Source organism: Lepisosteus oculatus, chromosome 4, assembly GCF_040954835.1.
Source record: "Lepisosteus oculatus isolate fLepOcu1 chromosome 4, fLepOcu1.hap2, whole genome shotgun sequence".
In the NCBI taxonomy this organism is placed as follows: Eukaryota; Metazoa; Chordata; class Actinopteri; order Semionotiformes; family Lepisosteidae; genus Lepisosteus; species Lepisosteus oculatus.
This window is the reverse complement of record NC_090699.1, coordinates 4,147,692-4,162,698: the sequence shown is the minus strand read 5'-3', so window position 1 is coordinate 4,162,698 and position 15,007 is coordinate 4,147,692. Positions and strand designations below refer to the sequence as shown.

Sequence of the window (15,007 nt, the reverse complement as noted above, 5' to 3'; positions counted from 1 at the left end):
CTCTGGGGCTGTGCTGACTGTGACACCAGTGGCTCCAGTGTGGGAGTGTTGGAGGAGTCTGCCTACTCTTCCTCATTACCCTTGTCAGCAGTTACACAGATCATGAAGTCAAGAAACCAGTCATCCATTCCCCACCAGCTATTTATTGATATAAATTAGATTGAATATATTGAAAATGTGGACATTCAGTGTCTTTCAATATCATGAAAATACAGTATATATTTAAATCAACTCATAATTCCTTAAGTTATACTTGAATTATAATGAAAAATATATTTCCAATAATATATTGTAACAAGCATATTTCCTATTATTCCAAAAATACACTTACATTAGTTATACCAGTTTATTACATATTCAGTGTACTGTGTTGTCTCCCAGGTGTGTTTCATTCACTTCCATGTCTTTCTAAACGTGTTTTTCCAGACCAGGAGAAAGAGCCTATGAATAAAGCTGAGCAAGACTGAGTCCCCATTGGGACTGAAAGGAGGACTAGACAGTCAAAGTTTTCACGAATGATTCTGGCTCAGAAGATTAACAATGAGCTATTTTCCAGAGCTGAAAAGGTAAAATTTTTTTAGAAACACAGCACATAAGATGGAGCTCAGTAGCAGTGATTCACCCATAACTGAGCTCTTTTTAATTTTACTTATTTTAATGACACATCCAATGTTATTACAGTAACCAGAAGAAGAAACTTGTTGAAGTTAAATGAGAGAAAAAAACGCATGGAATTTCAATTAAAAGAGAGACCAAAGCAAATCAGGGGACAGGAGAGTATGTGGGAAGGAGAATCAATTAGTGGCCTCCTTCATTTCTCACAGAGTGAACTGTAATAAGTACAACGGTTCATTAGGCTGAAATCCTCTTTTAACTTCAAAAGTTCTTGATAGAACATGTTGTTGTTATTTAATTAAATAATCATCTCATTGCAAATAACCTATTTGAACCATAATGGCTTCAGACACTTACACAGCACAGAAACTGCCATCAAAGTCACTAGCGATCTTCTAACAGCTTCTGATTCTGGTTCTCTTTCTGTCCTCATCCTTCTTGGTCTCAGGGCTGTTTTCAACACTGTCAGCCATGATATCTTACTTGATTGTCTTGAGACGGTGTTTGGAGTTCCTGACACTGTTCTTGTTGATAATGTTGAACTGCAGACCTTCACTCTCAGCTTCAGTGTTACTCTTGGTCTACTGTTCCACCTGGTAACTGTACATGTGAGACTCTTAAATCATTTGTCCTCTCCCAACTGAGGCCAGCCCAGGACTGGCAGCCTGGTATGTTCTCCCACGAGGTAAATATCCAACCTGCTCTCTAGGACCCCCCACAGCTGTGTCTCATCAGAGCACAGAGGTAAATATCCAACCTGCTCTTATAGGACCTCCCACAGCTGTGTCTCAGAGCACAGAGGTAAATATCCAACCTGCTCTTATAGGACCTCCCACAGCTGTGTCTCATCAGAGTGTAGACTGCTCTCAGCTGTGACTCACTTCATACTGACAGAGTTTAATTACCATTCAGTCCACACAAAGTCTCAGGATGTACTTTATTTATTTGGTTGATCCTGTGAGGTGTCTTTAATTCTGTTCTGTTGTAATCTTTCAGTCATTATTGTCCTCCTAGAATAAGGATCTTGTTGCTGTCATAGTGTTATAATGAGGAAGGTGCAGAAACTGTCTGAGGAAGTCTGCTCACTGTACAATCTCAGCTCCACCCCTTCTGCAACATGTGGTTATTCCCAATAGGATTCAAGTCAGCACTTTGACTGGGACACTCAAGGATATTAACTTCCTTATTCTTCATCCACTCCAGAGCAGTTTGACCTTGTACTTTGGGTGATTGTCCTGCTGAAAGGTGATTTGTGGCTTTAAGTCATTAGCAGACTGGAACATGTTTTCCTCCAGTATTTGCCTGTACTTTGCTCTGTCCATTATACCTGCAATCCTTACGAGCTCTACAGTCTCTGCTGAGAAGCATCCCCACAGCATGATGCTGTCCCCACCCTGCTTGTCTGCAGAGACAGTGCTGACAGGAGATCTGCTGTGCTGGGTCTGTGTCACACGTACTGTAACACTCAGCATTTACACAAGAAAGTTGCAATGAAGTCTAATCTAACAACACCTTTTGCCATGTTTGTTTCCCAGAATCACTGAGGTGCTTCATGAAAGCTCCATGCAGGATTTTACATATACCTTTTTTCAAATCCATTCAAGCCCCACTGTGGAGTGTCTGAAATATTGTTGAGCCACAGACAACAACCTCCAATCTCAGCCACTGTCCCCTAACTCTTCCAGTGTCTGTCGTCCTCACGGTGTGCTCCTTGTCTGTGTGCTCAGTGTGGAGGGACAGTCTGATCCAGGCAGTGTCTGGTTCTCTTCTCCCTCTGATTGATCCACTTCACCTCAAAGAGATGCTTAGAGTTTGAAACAGTTTTATATTCCTTTCCTGATCTTTTCTCCAATTTTGACACCAAAATTATGCTCACAGTCCTCAAACAGCTCTCTTCACTACCTTTCCCAGCAGATCTTTATATATGGCGGCTGCTTTGCTGTTTAGAGACACCCCTCAGTCTGCTGGTGTTCAGCCCCAGGGAGCACTTGGGTTCCCCCTGTGCTTCAGGACTCCTCTCTCTCAGCTGTGGGGGGCAGGTACTGTAAGGATGTGTAGTTTAGGACCCTGTGCAGACGGTATAATCCGGAAGTGACTGGAAAAGGGCTACGGGGAAAACACAGTCAGGAAGAGAAGGGATGGAGAACAGGGGGAGGTGCTGATGGTGATCAGGTGCAAGGGGGGAGCGCAGGCGTCCAGGGAACAGTCCAATGTAGGAAATCCGGGCGCAGTCCAAAATCCAAAACCAGGGAATCCATCCAAGACAAGACGATTAAAAGCAGGAACAGGGACATGGAACCAGGAGATTAAAAATGGAGTGATGAGGCCAGGAGCTCCGAGCCCCAGACTCAGCTGGTCTGGACGGCGTCAGGAAGCCTGTGCCCTCAAGCCGCGGACGTAGGGTGACTTGATGGTAGGAGGGCCTCTGGGTATCCGTCTTCCAATGCAGAGCCCTGAGCTTCTGGAGCACCGGGTTTAAATAAAGAAACAAGACGGGAAGGGGAATGTGATAATGAACTCAACACAAAAGGGCCGGAGCGCCCTCTAGAGGAGGGATGACGATGGTGACAGGTACACTCTACCTCACCCAGCGGTGCTCCACTCCTCCAGGTGCTGACGCCTCCAGTCAGCCCTGGTGCAGCTGGTTGTTCCTTCATCACCATTGAACCTGGCAAAGGAACCAGCAAACAGCCCCCCTGTCCAGCACCTGTGAGCCCCTTCTGTTCTCAAGCACCCCTCACTTGCAGAGCCCACAGGCCTGTAAACCTGCCTCATCATCACTAGAGACAAGATCTCTACTGGAGCTCTCACACGCTCTCCTTCCAGACTGGACTCTGGACAAGTAGGGTGATTTGATGGTAGGAGGGCCTCTGGGTGAACACTGATCTGTGCTCGAGCTGCATGATCACAACAACACACCCTGAAGCCACAGCCCAATTTCCCAGAATCCTCCTGCCGCTCTGTAAGTGAAAGTGAAAATAGTCCTTTACTGCGATAAAGAGGGTGTCAGAAGTAAAGTGAGCAGGTCGCTTTTCAAATCTAATTATAAAAAGGCATCAGACAATCTTATTTTCTTTCTGAACAATAGAAAGTGGAGCTCAGACCGGTATGATCGGAGTATCCAGCCTGTAAGTATCCTATCATTCTCACATCAGTTAACAGCACAGTGTACTGTAGGGTGAGGCCTGTCCTGTAGCAGTCAGATAGTACAAATATTCACACGACAGATTAATTATTAATGTGTATCTGAAGGTGTATAATATCACTGTTTTCACTGGATTTTCACTGTATTGGATCTAACAGGCAAACAGTAAATTTCATGGCTCCTGCTGAAGGTTTTTCTTTCACTTTGTGTTTCCTGTAGTTGAATGGCGTTTCTCTCTCTCAGAACAACATCTCTCAACACTGCAAAGACAAAAAACTTTGCTCTGAATCTGGACTGTAATTAATACTGTAAACATCCTGTTAGTATAAAAACAGGTGAGTGTAAATCTGCTTTGTTATTGTCGAGCTGTATAAGAAGACAAGAAACATTATATATTTCTGAACCTTGTAGGTTTCATTCAGTATGATGTGTTTAGTACTGCAGAGATCAATGACAATGTATGTATAGAAAAAGGTGAGTGTGAATCTGGTATGTTAATGTCCATCTGTAAAGGGAGACAGGAAACTCTGCTCTATTTCCACACATTGTATTGTCAAATAAAGTGCTGTTCCTTTCTTTATAGTGCATGGGTAGAGTCAGAGTAGTAGCTGCTGTGTGCTGGAGTGACAGTGAGATCAGTCAGGTACAGCAGTGTGTGAGTGAACAGTCAGGTCAGGACTGAAGCTGCTGTGTGCTGGAGTGACAGTGAGATCAGTCAGGTACAGCAGTGTGTGAGTGAACAGTCAGGTCAGGACTGAAGCTGCTGTGTGCTGGAGTGACAGTGAGATCAGTCAGGTACAGCAGTGTGTGAGTGAACAGTCAGGTCAGGACTGAAGCTGCTGTGTGCTGGAGTGACAGTGAGATCAGTCAGGTACAGCAGTGTGTGAGTGAACAGTCAGGTCAGGACTGAAGCTGCTGTGTGCTGGAGTGACAGTGAGATCAGTCAGGTACAGCAGTGTGTGAGTGAACAGTCAGGTCAGAACTAAAATTGAGAGGAACTTTCTTACTGCAGGAAGTACTTTTGTTTTGGATATAGATTTCAGTGAAAAAGTCTGCACGTTCAGGGCTTCTGTTAATGGGAATATGGCACAGTGACAAGTCAGGGTGAGCGTCTGTTTCAGCAAAGAGTACTACCTGTGTCTTTCTGAGACATTTCATCTCTGTTGGAGATTTTCTTTATTTCAGATCTGAAGTGTAACTCATAAGTGTGTTTTCCTTCAGAGTGTTTCTTTCTTTCAGAGATGGAGTCTGACCAGTCACAGTGGCTCTTCGTGACTCTGCTGTTTCTCCACCAGTTCTGTATCTCAGGATCAGGTACAGAGAGACTCTTATTGGTGTTTTAATCAATAACCTGACCAGAGCTCTGATTTAACACTGATGACTGAAAATCTCAGTACAGTTTCCAATAATCAAATTTCTGAAGCTGATAACATAAAGATTGTAACAATTATCTGACCTGACTGTTGTCTAGATTAGATCTACACAATACTGTCTCTGGGAATGATTTTCATCACATTCTTGAGTTGACCCAGCAAAGACAAGAGTGATAAGAGCAAGACAAGGGTTGTGCAGACCTAGTGGACAAATTACTAAAAAAATTCAGTTGAATGCAGTCAAGCTTATTGGTGAAGGAAGGAGGTAAAACTCTTCTGAACTGAGTAATTCCAAGGAATTCAGTGATGGTAGGAGGAGCAGATGTTTTAACCACATTGAGTTGAACTCCAGTTTTTTAAAATAGAGATCACAGAAGATAAGGATCTTGACACACTGGGAACAGTGAGGTTCAGTACATTTCAAAAGAGCAGACAGAGGCTGCAGTGAGCTTTTCTGGATTGGGAGGAGCGAGTAGAGTGAATGAGGAGACAGAGCAGATTCATGTCTGCACCTTGTTTAATGTGCTCCTGCAGTAAGAGGGGAACAGGAGGCAGGATGAACATGAAGGCATGTAGGGAGTGTAGAGAGAGGAATTTCAGAGTCCTTGGAATGAGGAGTTGTGAATTGTGGAGGAAAGGAATATGAGTCTTGAGGGAATTGGAAAATCTGGACTACCATTAAGCTGTGTGGGACTTCAGGGGACAGAGAAGATATGGTTGGACGCCTGCTTACTGTTCTACAGGTAGGACACCAGATGGACCGGAGAGGTGGCATCAGGAGCTGCAGCTGCTAAACAGAGAAATCTGAATATATTGAACATAGTAGAATATACAGGACTGAACCAGACAGAACGTCAGGGGTAGAGGCAGGAGGGCAAGAGCAGGAAATGGAGGAGTTAGGTTATAATATGGGGAAGACAGCTGAGAAGGAATGGTGCTGTGACTGGATTATGGCAGACAGAGGGAAGGATTTGTGACACTGAAGGCAGGCAGCTGCAGGAAGACACCACTGGATCAGGGTTCCAGATTTCTGATCTCAGGTCTTGGATTCCTGGATTCAGATTCTTTCATTTTTTTGGTGATGTCCCAGTCTTGATCTCAAGACCCCTAAACTAGGTCAATCAGCTGCACTGGAGCCCCATGTGACCAGACTGACTGTGTCAGCAGCAGCACTGGGAGGTATTAACACAGCACCAGGACACACAGTGGAGACACAGACTCTGAACTTTCACATCTGAGCCTGGTGTTGTGAAAGTGCAGGGCAGTGATGAGCACTGATGGGCTGAACAGTCTGTTCTTGTCATCAGCCTTTCTTCTGCTCATGATGTTGTGTGTCAGTCTGGGATCAATGTCCTCCACTGAGTCACTCTGTCATCAGACCCCTGAGCACCTGTGGGATGAGCTGACAGACCCAGAGACAGTGTCAATCATGGCCAAGTCACACTGCTGACCTGAGAGCTGCTTCACCCTCTCTGCCAGTCTGTGCCTCAGTGTGGGAGTTAATGTTGGCTACATCAGGTACTCATCACTTACAGAGACTGTCCTGGAGTGACCCAAACTACACAGGACATTACAACATGTCAGAAGTGTGTTTTTGGAAGATGGAAAGATGTTACAGCCAACACTTGTAGAAGGAACCTGACTGGATCTTGCCTGTTGTTTATCAGATGTATTAATCAACAGCTTAATCTGGTTTCTGTATGTGAAATGTTTCACTATATAAAGGACCCGAAAGCAGAGACAGATACACAGCTAAAGAGCCTGATTTAACCCCCTACTGTCACTGCAGAGTAACAGACCCTCAGTGAACACAGTCAAAGCTCTTCTATCAGGGAGTGAAGGTGAGGATCTGAGGGTCCTGGGTGAGAGATCCAGACCCCAGTTTGTGAAACACTTGTGTGAGGAAGAGGAGCAGATGGTGAGATGAGACTCACTGATCTTCAGTGCTCCTCAGTCACTGACCTGCTCTGCTTTTTTTGTGTTGAGGTTGAAGACTCATGTCAGCTGTGCTCTTTCTCTTTCAGAGAGGTTTGAGCTTCGAGGTCCAGCTGTTCCTGTGTTTGTTTTCCCTGGTGAAGACGCTGTCCTGCCCTGTTACCTCTCACCAGACATCAGTGCTGGGGACCTAGAGATCAGGTGGTTTAGAGAGGATTACTATAAACCTGTTTGTTTGTATGAATCAGGCTGGTATAACTTTGAAGGACAGAACCCAGCCTACAGGGACAGGACTGGTCTATTCCTGCAGGAGCTCCACAGAGGCAATGTGTCTTTAACACTGAGAGATGTGAGACGCTCTGACCATGGACAGTATAAATGCTATGTGGTATCTAAACAGGTGGAGGATGAAGCTGTTATTGACCTGGGTGTGAGAGGTGAGTGTCTTTCTCCCAGAATTACACACAGTAAAAATGAGCAATTAGACACTAATGATGAGTTATAATACATTTAATAATGTCTTAGAGAACAGTACTGATATACTGAGCTCAACTGTACTCTGTCAGGAGAACTCAGAATTTCACAGTCAAAATTGACATAATATTAAACATTAAATAAAAATTCATATTCTGTTTCATTGCTTTCAACTATGCAGTCTGTGAAAGATATTTTGTGACTGTCTGTATTTCTCTGCCACAGAGAAAATCCCTGGTACTGGGATGGGCCTTTGGTGAAAATGATTTTACATGCTGTTAATACCTACAAATTTAATACATTTGCTCATTTAATACTGAGCAATTTTGCAAAGACAAATGGACAACAATTGCAGTGTCCAAAGCTGGTAGAAATGTATCCAAGAAGAAAATTTCAGCTTAAACGAGCCTCTACCAAATATTGACTCAAAGATGATGAATACTTATGCAATCGGTTATTTTCCATTTTAGGTTCATAATCAATTTTGGAGGATTTGTAGAATTTAGTTTTCACTTTGACACTTTATATAAAGTGTTTTCTGTCAATCAAAAGCAAAAACTTCCAGCTAAATACATCATGACACCGTATTGTAACACAATAAAATATAAAAAAGTCCAGGTGTGTGAATACTTTCCATAGCCACATTCCTTAAGTTACACACTTCATACTTGAACACTTCAGTTAATTTGTTAATAACTACTATAATTCTGAATGGACAAGCTGAATTTAAAACCTGTCAAAGAAATAACTTTAAACTGTAGATTGCAAACATGTCTTTATCATTGCTGCATGTGTTCTGAAAGCAAAGCACTAAGACAGCTACATTTACTCCAACGTGCTTTTATCGGCTGTGAAGTATGTCCTGTTGTGTTGAATCCACAGCCCTGGGCTCCCAGCCCTCAGTGTCTCTCCACTCCCCTGGAGGAGATCAGGCCCAGCTGCTGTGCAGATCAGAGGGCTGGTTCCCTCAACCTGCAGTGATCTGGACAGACAGGGATGGAAACGAGGTGACATCACAGCCCCCCACAGTGGACACGGACAGTCAGGGGCTCCTCAGTGTCAGCAGCTACATCCCAGTCAAACAGGAGTCCAACATCTTCTCCTGCCTGGTGAGAAGTGCTCTTCCTGAGCCAGACTGGGGATCTCAGCTCCACATACCCAGTGAGTATTAAACATGAACACTGGAGCTCACCTGTAACACAGCTGAGGTATAACACACACCCAGGATATAACACACCTGGGCCACTGAGCACAACCTGCACTAGGAGCATAGTTATTGTGAAATTACTCTACTCAAAACCCATTATAAAAAAAGTCCTGCATCACTAGTCAATCAGTGTCACACACAGTTAAATCACTCTTAACAAGAATGTTTTTGTAAACGTTTTGCCTGATAATCAAGTTATAAGTATAAATTCAGAAAAAATCAAGATTAAGTTAACTCTGCAGCTATTAGTGTCACGCCCGACATCCCTCCCTAGAGGGCTCTACCCTGCTCCCATTATTGTCCGTGTGATTAAGCTCCCCAGATGTACCCTTTCAGTGTTATTATTTAAAGACCAGCTCCTCCAGTCCTCGGGGCTCATCATTAGGGTAAGATGTCGCGAGGCCCGCCTAGCACCAGGAAACCCTACGTCCGTCTCCTGAGGGCATAGGCCTCATCCCCGACACCTCCCGCTCCCTGAGCCCGGGGTCTGGAGGATCTCGTCCCGTCACCCTTGGACCTCCGTGTTTCGTTTGTCTGTGTGCTCCCCCCTCCCGGGGATTTTAACTTTGTCGCGTCTGTTGTAACAGAAGAAATAAGGTTCTTGATCCCGAGATGAAGTAAAACAGATTAGTTTATTGCATGCACGGAACAATAAAGCCTTGTTTCCCGCAAGAAACAACAAAACCGAAGTATTGTTCCACGTACTGTTACAAACTTTTGGGTTATATAGTGTTTTCTTCTCCGTTTCTGACGTCACTCGGTCTGATGGTAAAGAGGGGGGTTCATGGTATTTGGCCAGTTTACGATGTTCTGGACAAATGGTCAGTTTAACATTACACCCAGGGGGTTCCTAGCTGGCATCTGCAATCCTTATCAGTGAACCCCCTTTCCTGCCATAAACCCCAGCTTGTGACTTAGAAGTCTAAACCCCCTACAGAAAAGATTAAATTCAAACCCCCGTCTTCACATCTTTCTTCATTCCCCCCTTATAAAATATGGCATACGTCAGTGTAGCCTATTTTTATACATACAATGTCAGGGCAGATCTTTCCTTTCTTGGCGAACAGGTATGTATTGCCATGACATTGTACGTTCCACGGTTATGGCAAGATGTGATACATGTTTTTGTGCACGTGATGATTACAATTATACATATAAACAATACTATTCCTACAAATAAACACTGTAAAAAAGTTCCGCCCCAGGCCCCAAACACAGACTTTACCCAAGATCCAATTCCCCAATTTTCAGTATAATAGTCCTGATATTTCTGTCCCTCATTGTAAATGTGTTGGGCCAGATCTGAGATGTGCTCAGAATTATCAGGGATATATGTGCAGCATTCAGTGCCAATTACTGCACAAGTTCCTCCTTGGGCCGCCAGTACATAATCTAAAGCTAGTCGGTTCTGCATGGCCACTGTTCTGAGGGCTACCATCTCATCATTAACAGCCTTCAGACTAGATGAGGTAGAATTTGCTAATTCTTCTAAAGTCGAGGCCATTTGAATTAACTCTCGACTCAGAAAGTTCATGCCGGCTTGTGGAAATATTATACCTAAATAATATTCCCAATCAGCCAATTTTCTTTGTGGTCTGTGGTTAGGTCCGAAGGGGGTGTGGGTTTGAACACGGATATGAGGAACCACATATCCTAAATAACATGAGCCAGACCACTGGGCTGGCAACCATGGGTAGGCTCGTTTTCCACAAATGAAATATGTTCCGTTTGGCGCTCCCCATGCCTCTGAAAATAAGAAACTTATACCGAATTGTGGGGTGTGCCGATCCCATCCTGGAATTTGGAAGGTAGAGGTGGATATATTTGCAGCGATGGTAAGGTTGCAACGACTCCATCCAACCAAGTGCAGACCATTAGTGTGCTGAAAACATATGTTTCCCTCACGTTCCTTATTTAGAGTCAGGTATGGTGGTGTATGGCTTCTGTTATATTTAGGAGCGTAAGAGCCTGTGAAACTCGTGGGCTCTAAGCCTCGCTCCTGTAGATATTGTAATGTTGTGCAGGTTAAAGTCGTGTTATGGCAACCCCCATAGTTTGTCATATTAAAATCTCCTAAATTATCCCTCCAAATGATCATGCCTATGACTTCCTCGAGACGCCAAGGAATGGCCCCCATAGGAAGTCCTCCCTGTACATATTTGGGTAATGCGGCACACACCCAGCAGGCACTTTGGTTGGTTTTCTTAGCTGTCAGATAGGAGAGGCCTAAAAAGGAATTAATTCCATGTTCTCCTTTGTGGGAGAGATGATCATTAATCCCTGCGGAACATAGTTCTACAGCAACAATTATCATTATTGACAGAAATGATTTCATTCTGGGTCTGGGGATGAGGCTCGTCGGCAGTGTGACGCGTGGATCCAACGATCTTTTCCTTCCACTCGAACCGCAGACTCGGTTGTCAACAGGATCTGGTAGGGTCCGTCCCACCTGGGCTGGAGAACCTGTGAAGGAAATTTCCTGATCCACACCCACTCTCCTGGGATGAGGTCGTGCCCTCCTTCAGGTGGTGGTCCCCACGCTTCCAGGACCTGCTCATGGGCTCCTTGGGTGGCCTCTGTCAGCAACTTGCAATACTGTAACAGAGAATCAGTTAGTATACTCAAGCCTACTCTGTCATGTCCTGGAGAGTCACTCAGTCTCATGGGACGCCCCGTGATCACCTCAAACGGGCTCAGCCCCACTATTCGATTAGTCCCAGCCCGGATGCTGCACAGTACGGCGGGCAATGCATCCACCCAGGGGATCCCTCCCAGGTGGTACTTTGTCAATTTAGCTTTCAAAGTCCGGTTCACCCGTTCCACCGTGCCGGAGGACTGCGGGTGATGAGGGCAATGCAGGTCCCATTTGATCCCTAGTAGGTCTGCCACCACCTGACACACTTTTCCAGTAAAATGTGTGCCCTGGTCTGAGTCTATGCGACACGGGAGTCCCCATCGGGGAATTACTTCTGTCACGAGATATTTGGCAGTTGTCTGCGCAGTCTCTCGTTTGACAGGGACAGCCTCCACCCATCTAGAAAACTGGTCCACCATCACTAGGAGGCCTGTTTTCCCTTTACAGGGTGGCAGTGAACAATAGTCTATTTGCCAGTGTCTAAAGGGCCCCTCGGGTGCAGGACGTCGAAGATTAGGAGCCCGAACCGGCGGTGCTCCAGAGGCTTTTTGGCACTCTCCACAGCGTTGTACCACATCAGCTGCGAAGGGTGTGAAGCCTGTGCCCACCCAGCTCTGAGCAAAGCGTCGAGTCATTTGGCTAACACCTGGGTGCCCTGTGGAGTGTATTTGCTGTGCCAGGTAGGGCATTAGTTGCTTGGGACAGGCGGGTCTGCCTGTACGCTGGCACCTCCAGATCCCATCCTTCTGCAGCCCCACATTGCGTTCCATCCAGGTCCATTTCTCAATCCTTGGAGCCTGGGCCTGGAGCTCGCTGAGCTGTTCCGTCCGGAGTGCCTGTATGTTCACTGTGCAAACTGAAATAATCTGAAGAGGTTTTTCTATAGCCCACTCCTCCCATTGCCCCAGGGCAGCTTGACGTGCTGTCCAGTCTGCTAGCTTATTGCCCCTGGCCTCGGGAGTGTCCTCTCTGCTGTGGCCCTTACATTTGACTACAGCTACCTGCTTTGGGAGTTGGAGAGCCGCAAGCAGCTCAGACACCAGATCTGCATTCTTTACCGGAGTGCCAGCAGAGGTTAAAAAATCCCTATTACTCCATAACCTTCCAAAGTCATGGCATACTCCAAATGCGTATCGTGAGTCTGTGTATATTGTGGTGGTCTTGCCTTTTGCTAATTTACAGGCTTCCACCAAAGCTTTCAGTTCAGCTCGCTGTGCAGACGTGGGTACCTCAAATCTTCCCCCACATTGGATATCATGTTCTGTAGTCACAGCCCAACCCGCTTTCCTCTCCCCACTAGAATTTATGAATGAAGTTCCATCAGTGAAAAGGATGAGGTCTTCATTCCTTAGTGGTTGCTCGGCTATTTTGATGCCCTCATCTTCTCCCATTGCCCAAACATCACAGCTGTGTTCTAACATGTAGGCTTCTGATGGGTCAGGTAACAATGTGGCTGGATTTAGAGCTCCTTCACGTTCAATGGTAATATTTGGAGCCTCTTACAAGACCTGCCACTTGCTCCATCGTATCGCATTAACCTGACTGACCCGATTCAGGGACATGAGGGTGTGTACCGCATGTGGGCATCGAACAATCAGTTGTTGATCTAGCACTATGTTATTGACTGCCTGTACTGCTAGACAGACGGCCTGAACGGCTCGTAGACATGGTCCCCAGCCCCTGGCTACCTCGTCCAAGGATCCAGAGTAATACCCTACCGGGCGGTACCTACCCCCATGTTCCTGTGTTAGTACAGCTGTCCAAAATCCATTCTTTTCACTTACGTAGAGGTAGAATGGTTGATCTGTCTGAGGAAACCCCAATGCAGGAGCCTGTAACAGAGCTTGTTTTAAATCATTAAAAGCATGTTCAGCTTCAGGACTCCAAGCAATAGGATCAAGGGACCTCCCTCCCCCCTTTAATAGGTCTGTAAGTGGTTTGGCCCTTTCAGAAAAAGCATCAACCCAATTTCTATTGAAATTGCACAGACCCAGAAATGATCGGAGCTCTCTCACCGTATTGGGACTAGGGTGTGTTCGGATTGCCTGGGCCCGATCTTCTGTCAATTCCCTTTTTCCCTGACTAATCTTTTGTCCCAAGTAAATTACGGTGTCTAGGCATAACTGTGCTTTGCTATAACTAGCCTTGTGTCCTTTTTTAACCAAATGGTTGAGAATAATTTGGAGGTCCTTCTTGTGGGTTTCCTCGTCAGGAGACGCGATTAAAATATCATCCACATATTGGATAACGACGGAGGACACTTGAGGCAGCTCCCGGAGATGCCTCCAAGTGCCATGTGATACACGGTGGGGCTGTTATGAAACCCCTGTGGTAACCTGGTCCAAGTATATTGTTCTCCATCTACAACAAAGGCGAACCAATCTTGTACCTCTGGGTGTAGAGGAACAGACCAGAACCCATTAGCCATGTCAATTACTGAAAACACCTGGTGCTCAGGGGTCAGTAGTTGAAAAATAGCAGAGGGGTCTGCTACTAAGGGGGTGAGACGGTTGATGTGTTGATTAGCTTTTGAGTAATCAACTGTGAATCGCCATGCTCCGCTGGCTTTCTTTACGGGCCATATTGGACTGTTGCTTGTACTATGTGTTTTTCGTACAATGCCTTGAGTCAATAGTTTTTGTATTACTGGTCGAACCCCTTCCTCCGCCTCTTTGTTGATTTTATATGGCTTTGTGTATGGCGGGGATTTCCCAGTAAATGTGGCGGGTTCCATATCCAGAAGCCCGCATTCGTCCTTATCCATAGTCCAAATTGGATGCCCTTTTAGTTCGTCTTTTTGGAGGGACCAGATGTTTACCTCCACCCTCTCCTCATGTACGGTTAATGTAACCCCTTGTAGGTATTTCAGAGCATCCCATCCCAACAGATCTGGGATAGATCCTACCCACATGACAGCATTAAATGTTACCTCCCCATCTCCTAGTCTAATCTTGAGTTCTTGAGTTTCTCTGAGTGTTATTCGATTACCCCCTACACCAGTGGCCTCCAGCTCCTTCCCTGTGAACATGACACCACACCGTTTGGCTGACTGTTCAGATAAACACGATAATTGAGCCCCAGTGTCCCATAAAAGTGACATTTGAATCCCATTAATCGTGCATTGTAATTTGAGCTCTTTTTCACTCAGTTCCTGAGATAGGCGTAGGGAGGCCACTAGGGGGAGTCCTAGTTTAAAAGCTCCCTGATAGCGCGTTTGTCTGCTTCGCTCAGATCCTGTAATTGTGACAACAGGTTTTTTTGCCCCTCTCGATTCGAGGGATTGAAAGGGGGATCTCGGTATCTTCCAAACCTGCCCTCACTGGCTAATCGCTTTTTGCAATTCTTTTGCCAATGTCCGAAATTTTTACAATAATGGCACCGAGTTGTAATTTCGCTTTTTGGATTTAGTCGGGTGTCAGGGCCAGCTCCACCCTTCAGTATGGGGGGTGTCCACCCTGTTTGTATTGCCCGCACCTTAGCATACATATTTCTCTCGATTTGCCGTGCCATTTTAACTATTTCCTCAAATTGTTTAGTCGTATCTTGCCCTATTTCGGGCTCTTTTAACTGAAGGGCTTTGGCTATATCAGGCTTAAGACCGCCCAAATAAATTTGTTTAATTA

The 15,007-nt window shown here is 45.4% G+C and overlaps 3 protein-coding genes across 4 annotated transcripts in view; 2 read left to right on the top strand and 1 right to left on the bottom strand.

Moving 5' to 3' along the window:
• The window catches only part of LOC107076270 (butyrophilin subfamily 2 member A2-like), a 323,939-nt gene that overhangs the window by 135,618 nt on the left and 173,314 nt on the right, over nucleotides 1–15,007 (bottom strand). The window lies entirely within an intron of this gene.
• LOC102682209 (uncharacterized) overlaps nucleotides 1–15,007 on the top strand; it is a 131,390-nt gene that overhangs the window by 108,601 nt on the left and 7,782 nt on the right. The gene's annotated exons all lie outside the window — the stretch shown is intronic.
• Nucleotides 3,578–15,007, top strand: part of LOC138238061 (butyrophilin subfamily 2 member A2-like) — a 93,767-nt gene continuing 82,337 nt past the window's right edge. The window contains exons 1-5 of the mRNA XM_069187913.1: nucleotides 3,578–3,743; nucleotides 3,980–4,095; nucleotides 5,000–5,074; nucleotides 7,158–7,505; nucleotides 8,425–8,703. Of these exons, the coding sequence (XP_069044014.1) occupies nucleotides 5,002–5,074; nucleotides 7,158–7,505; nucleotides 8,425–8,703 (700 nt within the window). The 5' untranslated portion in view covers nucleotides 3,578–3,743; nucleotides 3,980–4,095; nucleotides 5,000–5,001. The remainder of the gene's footprint in view (nucleotides 3,744–3,979; nucleotides 4,096–4,999; nucleotides 5,075–7,157; nucleotides 7,506–8,424; nucleotides 8,704–15,007) is intronic.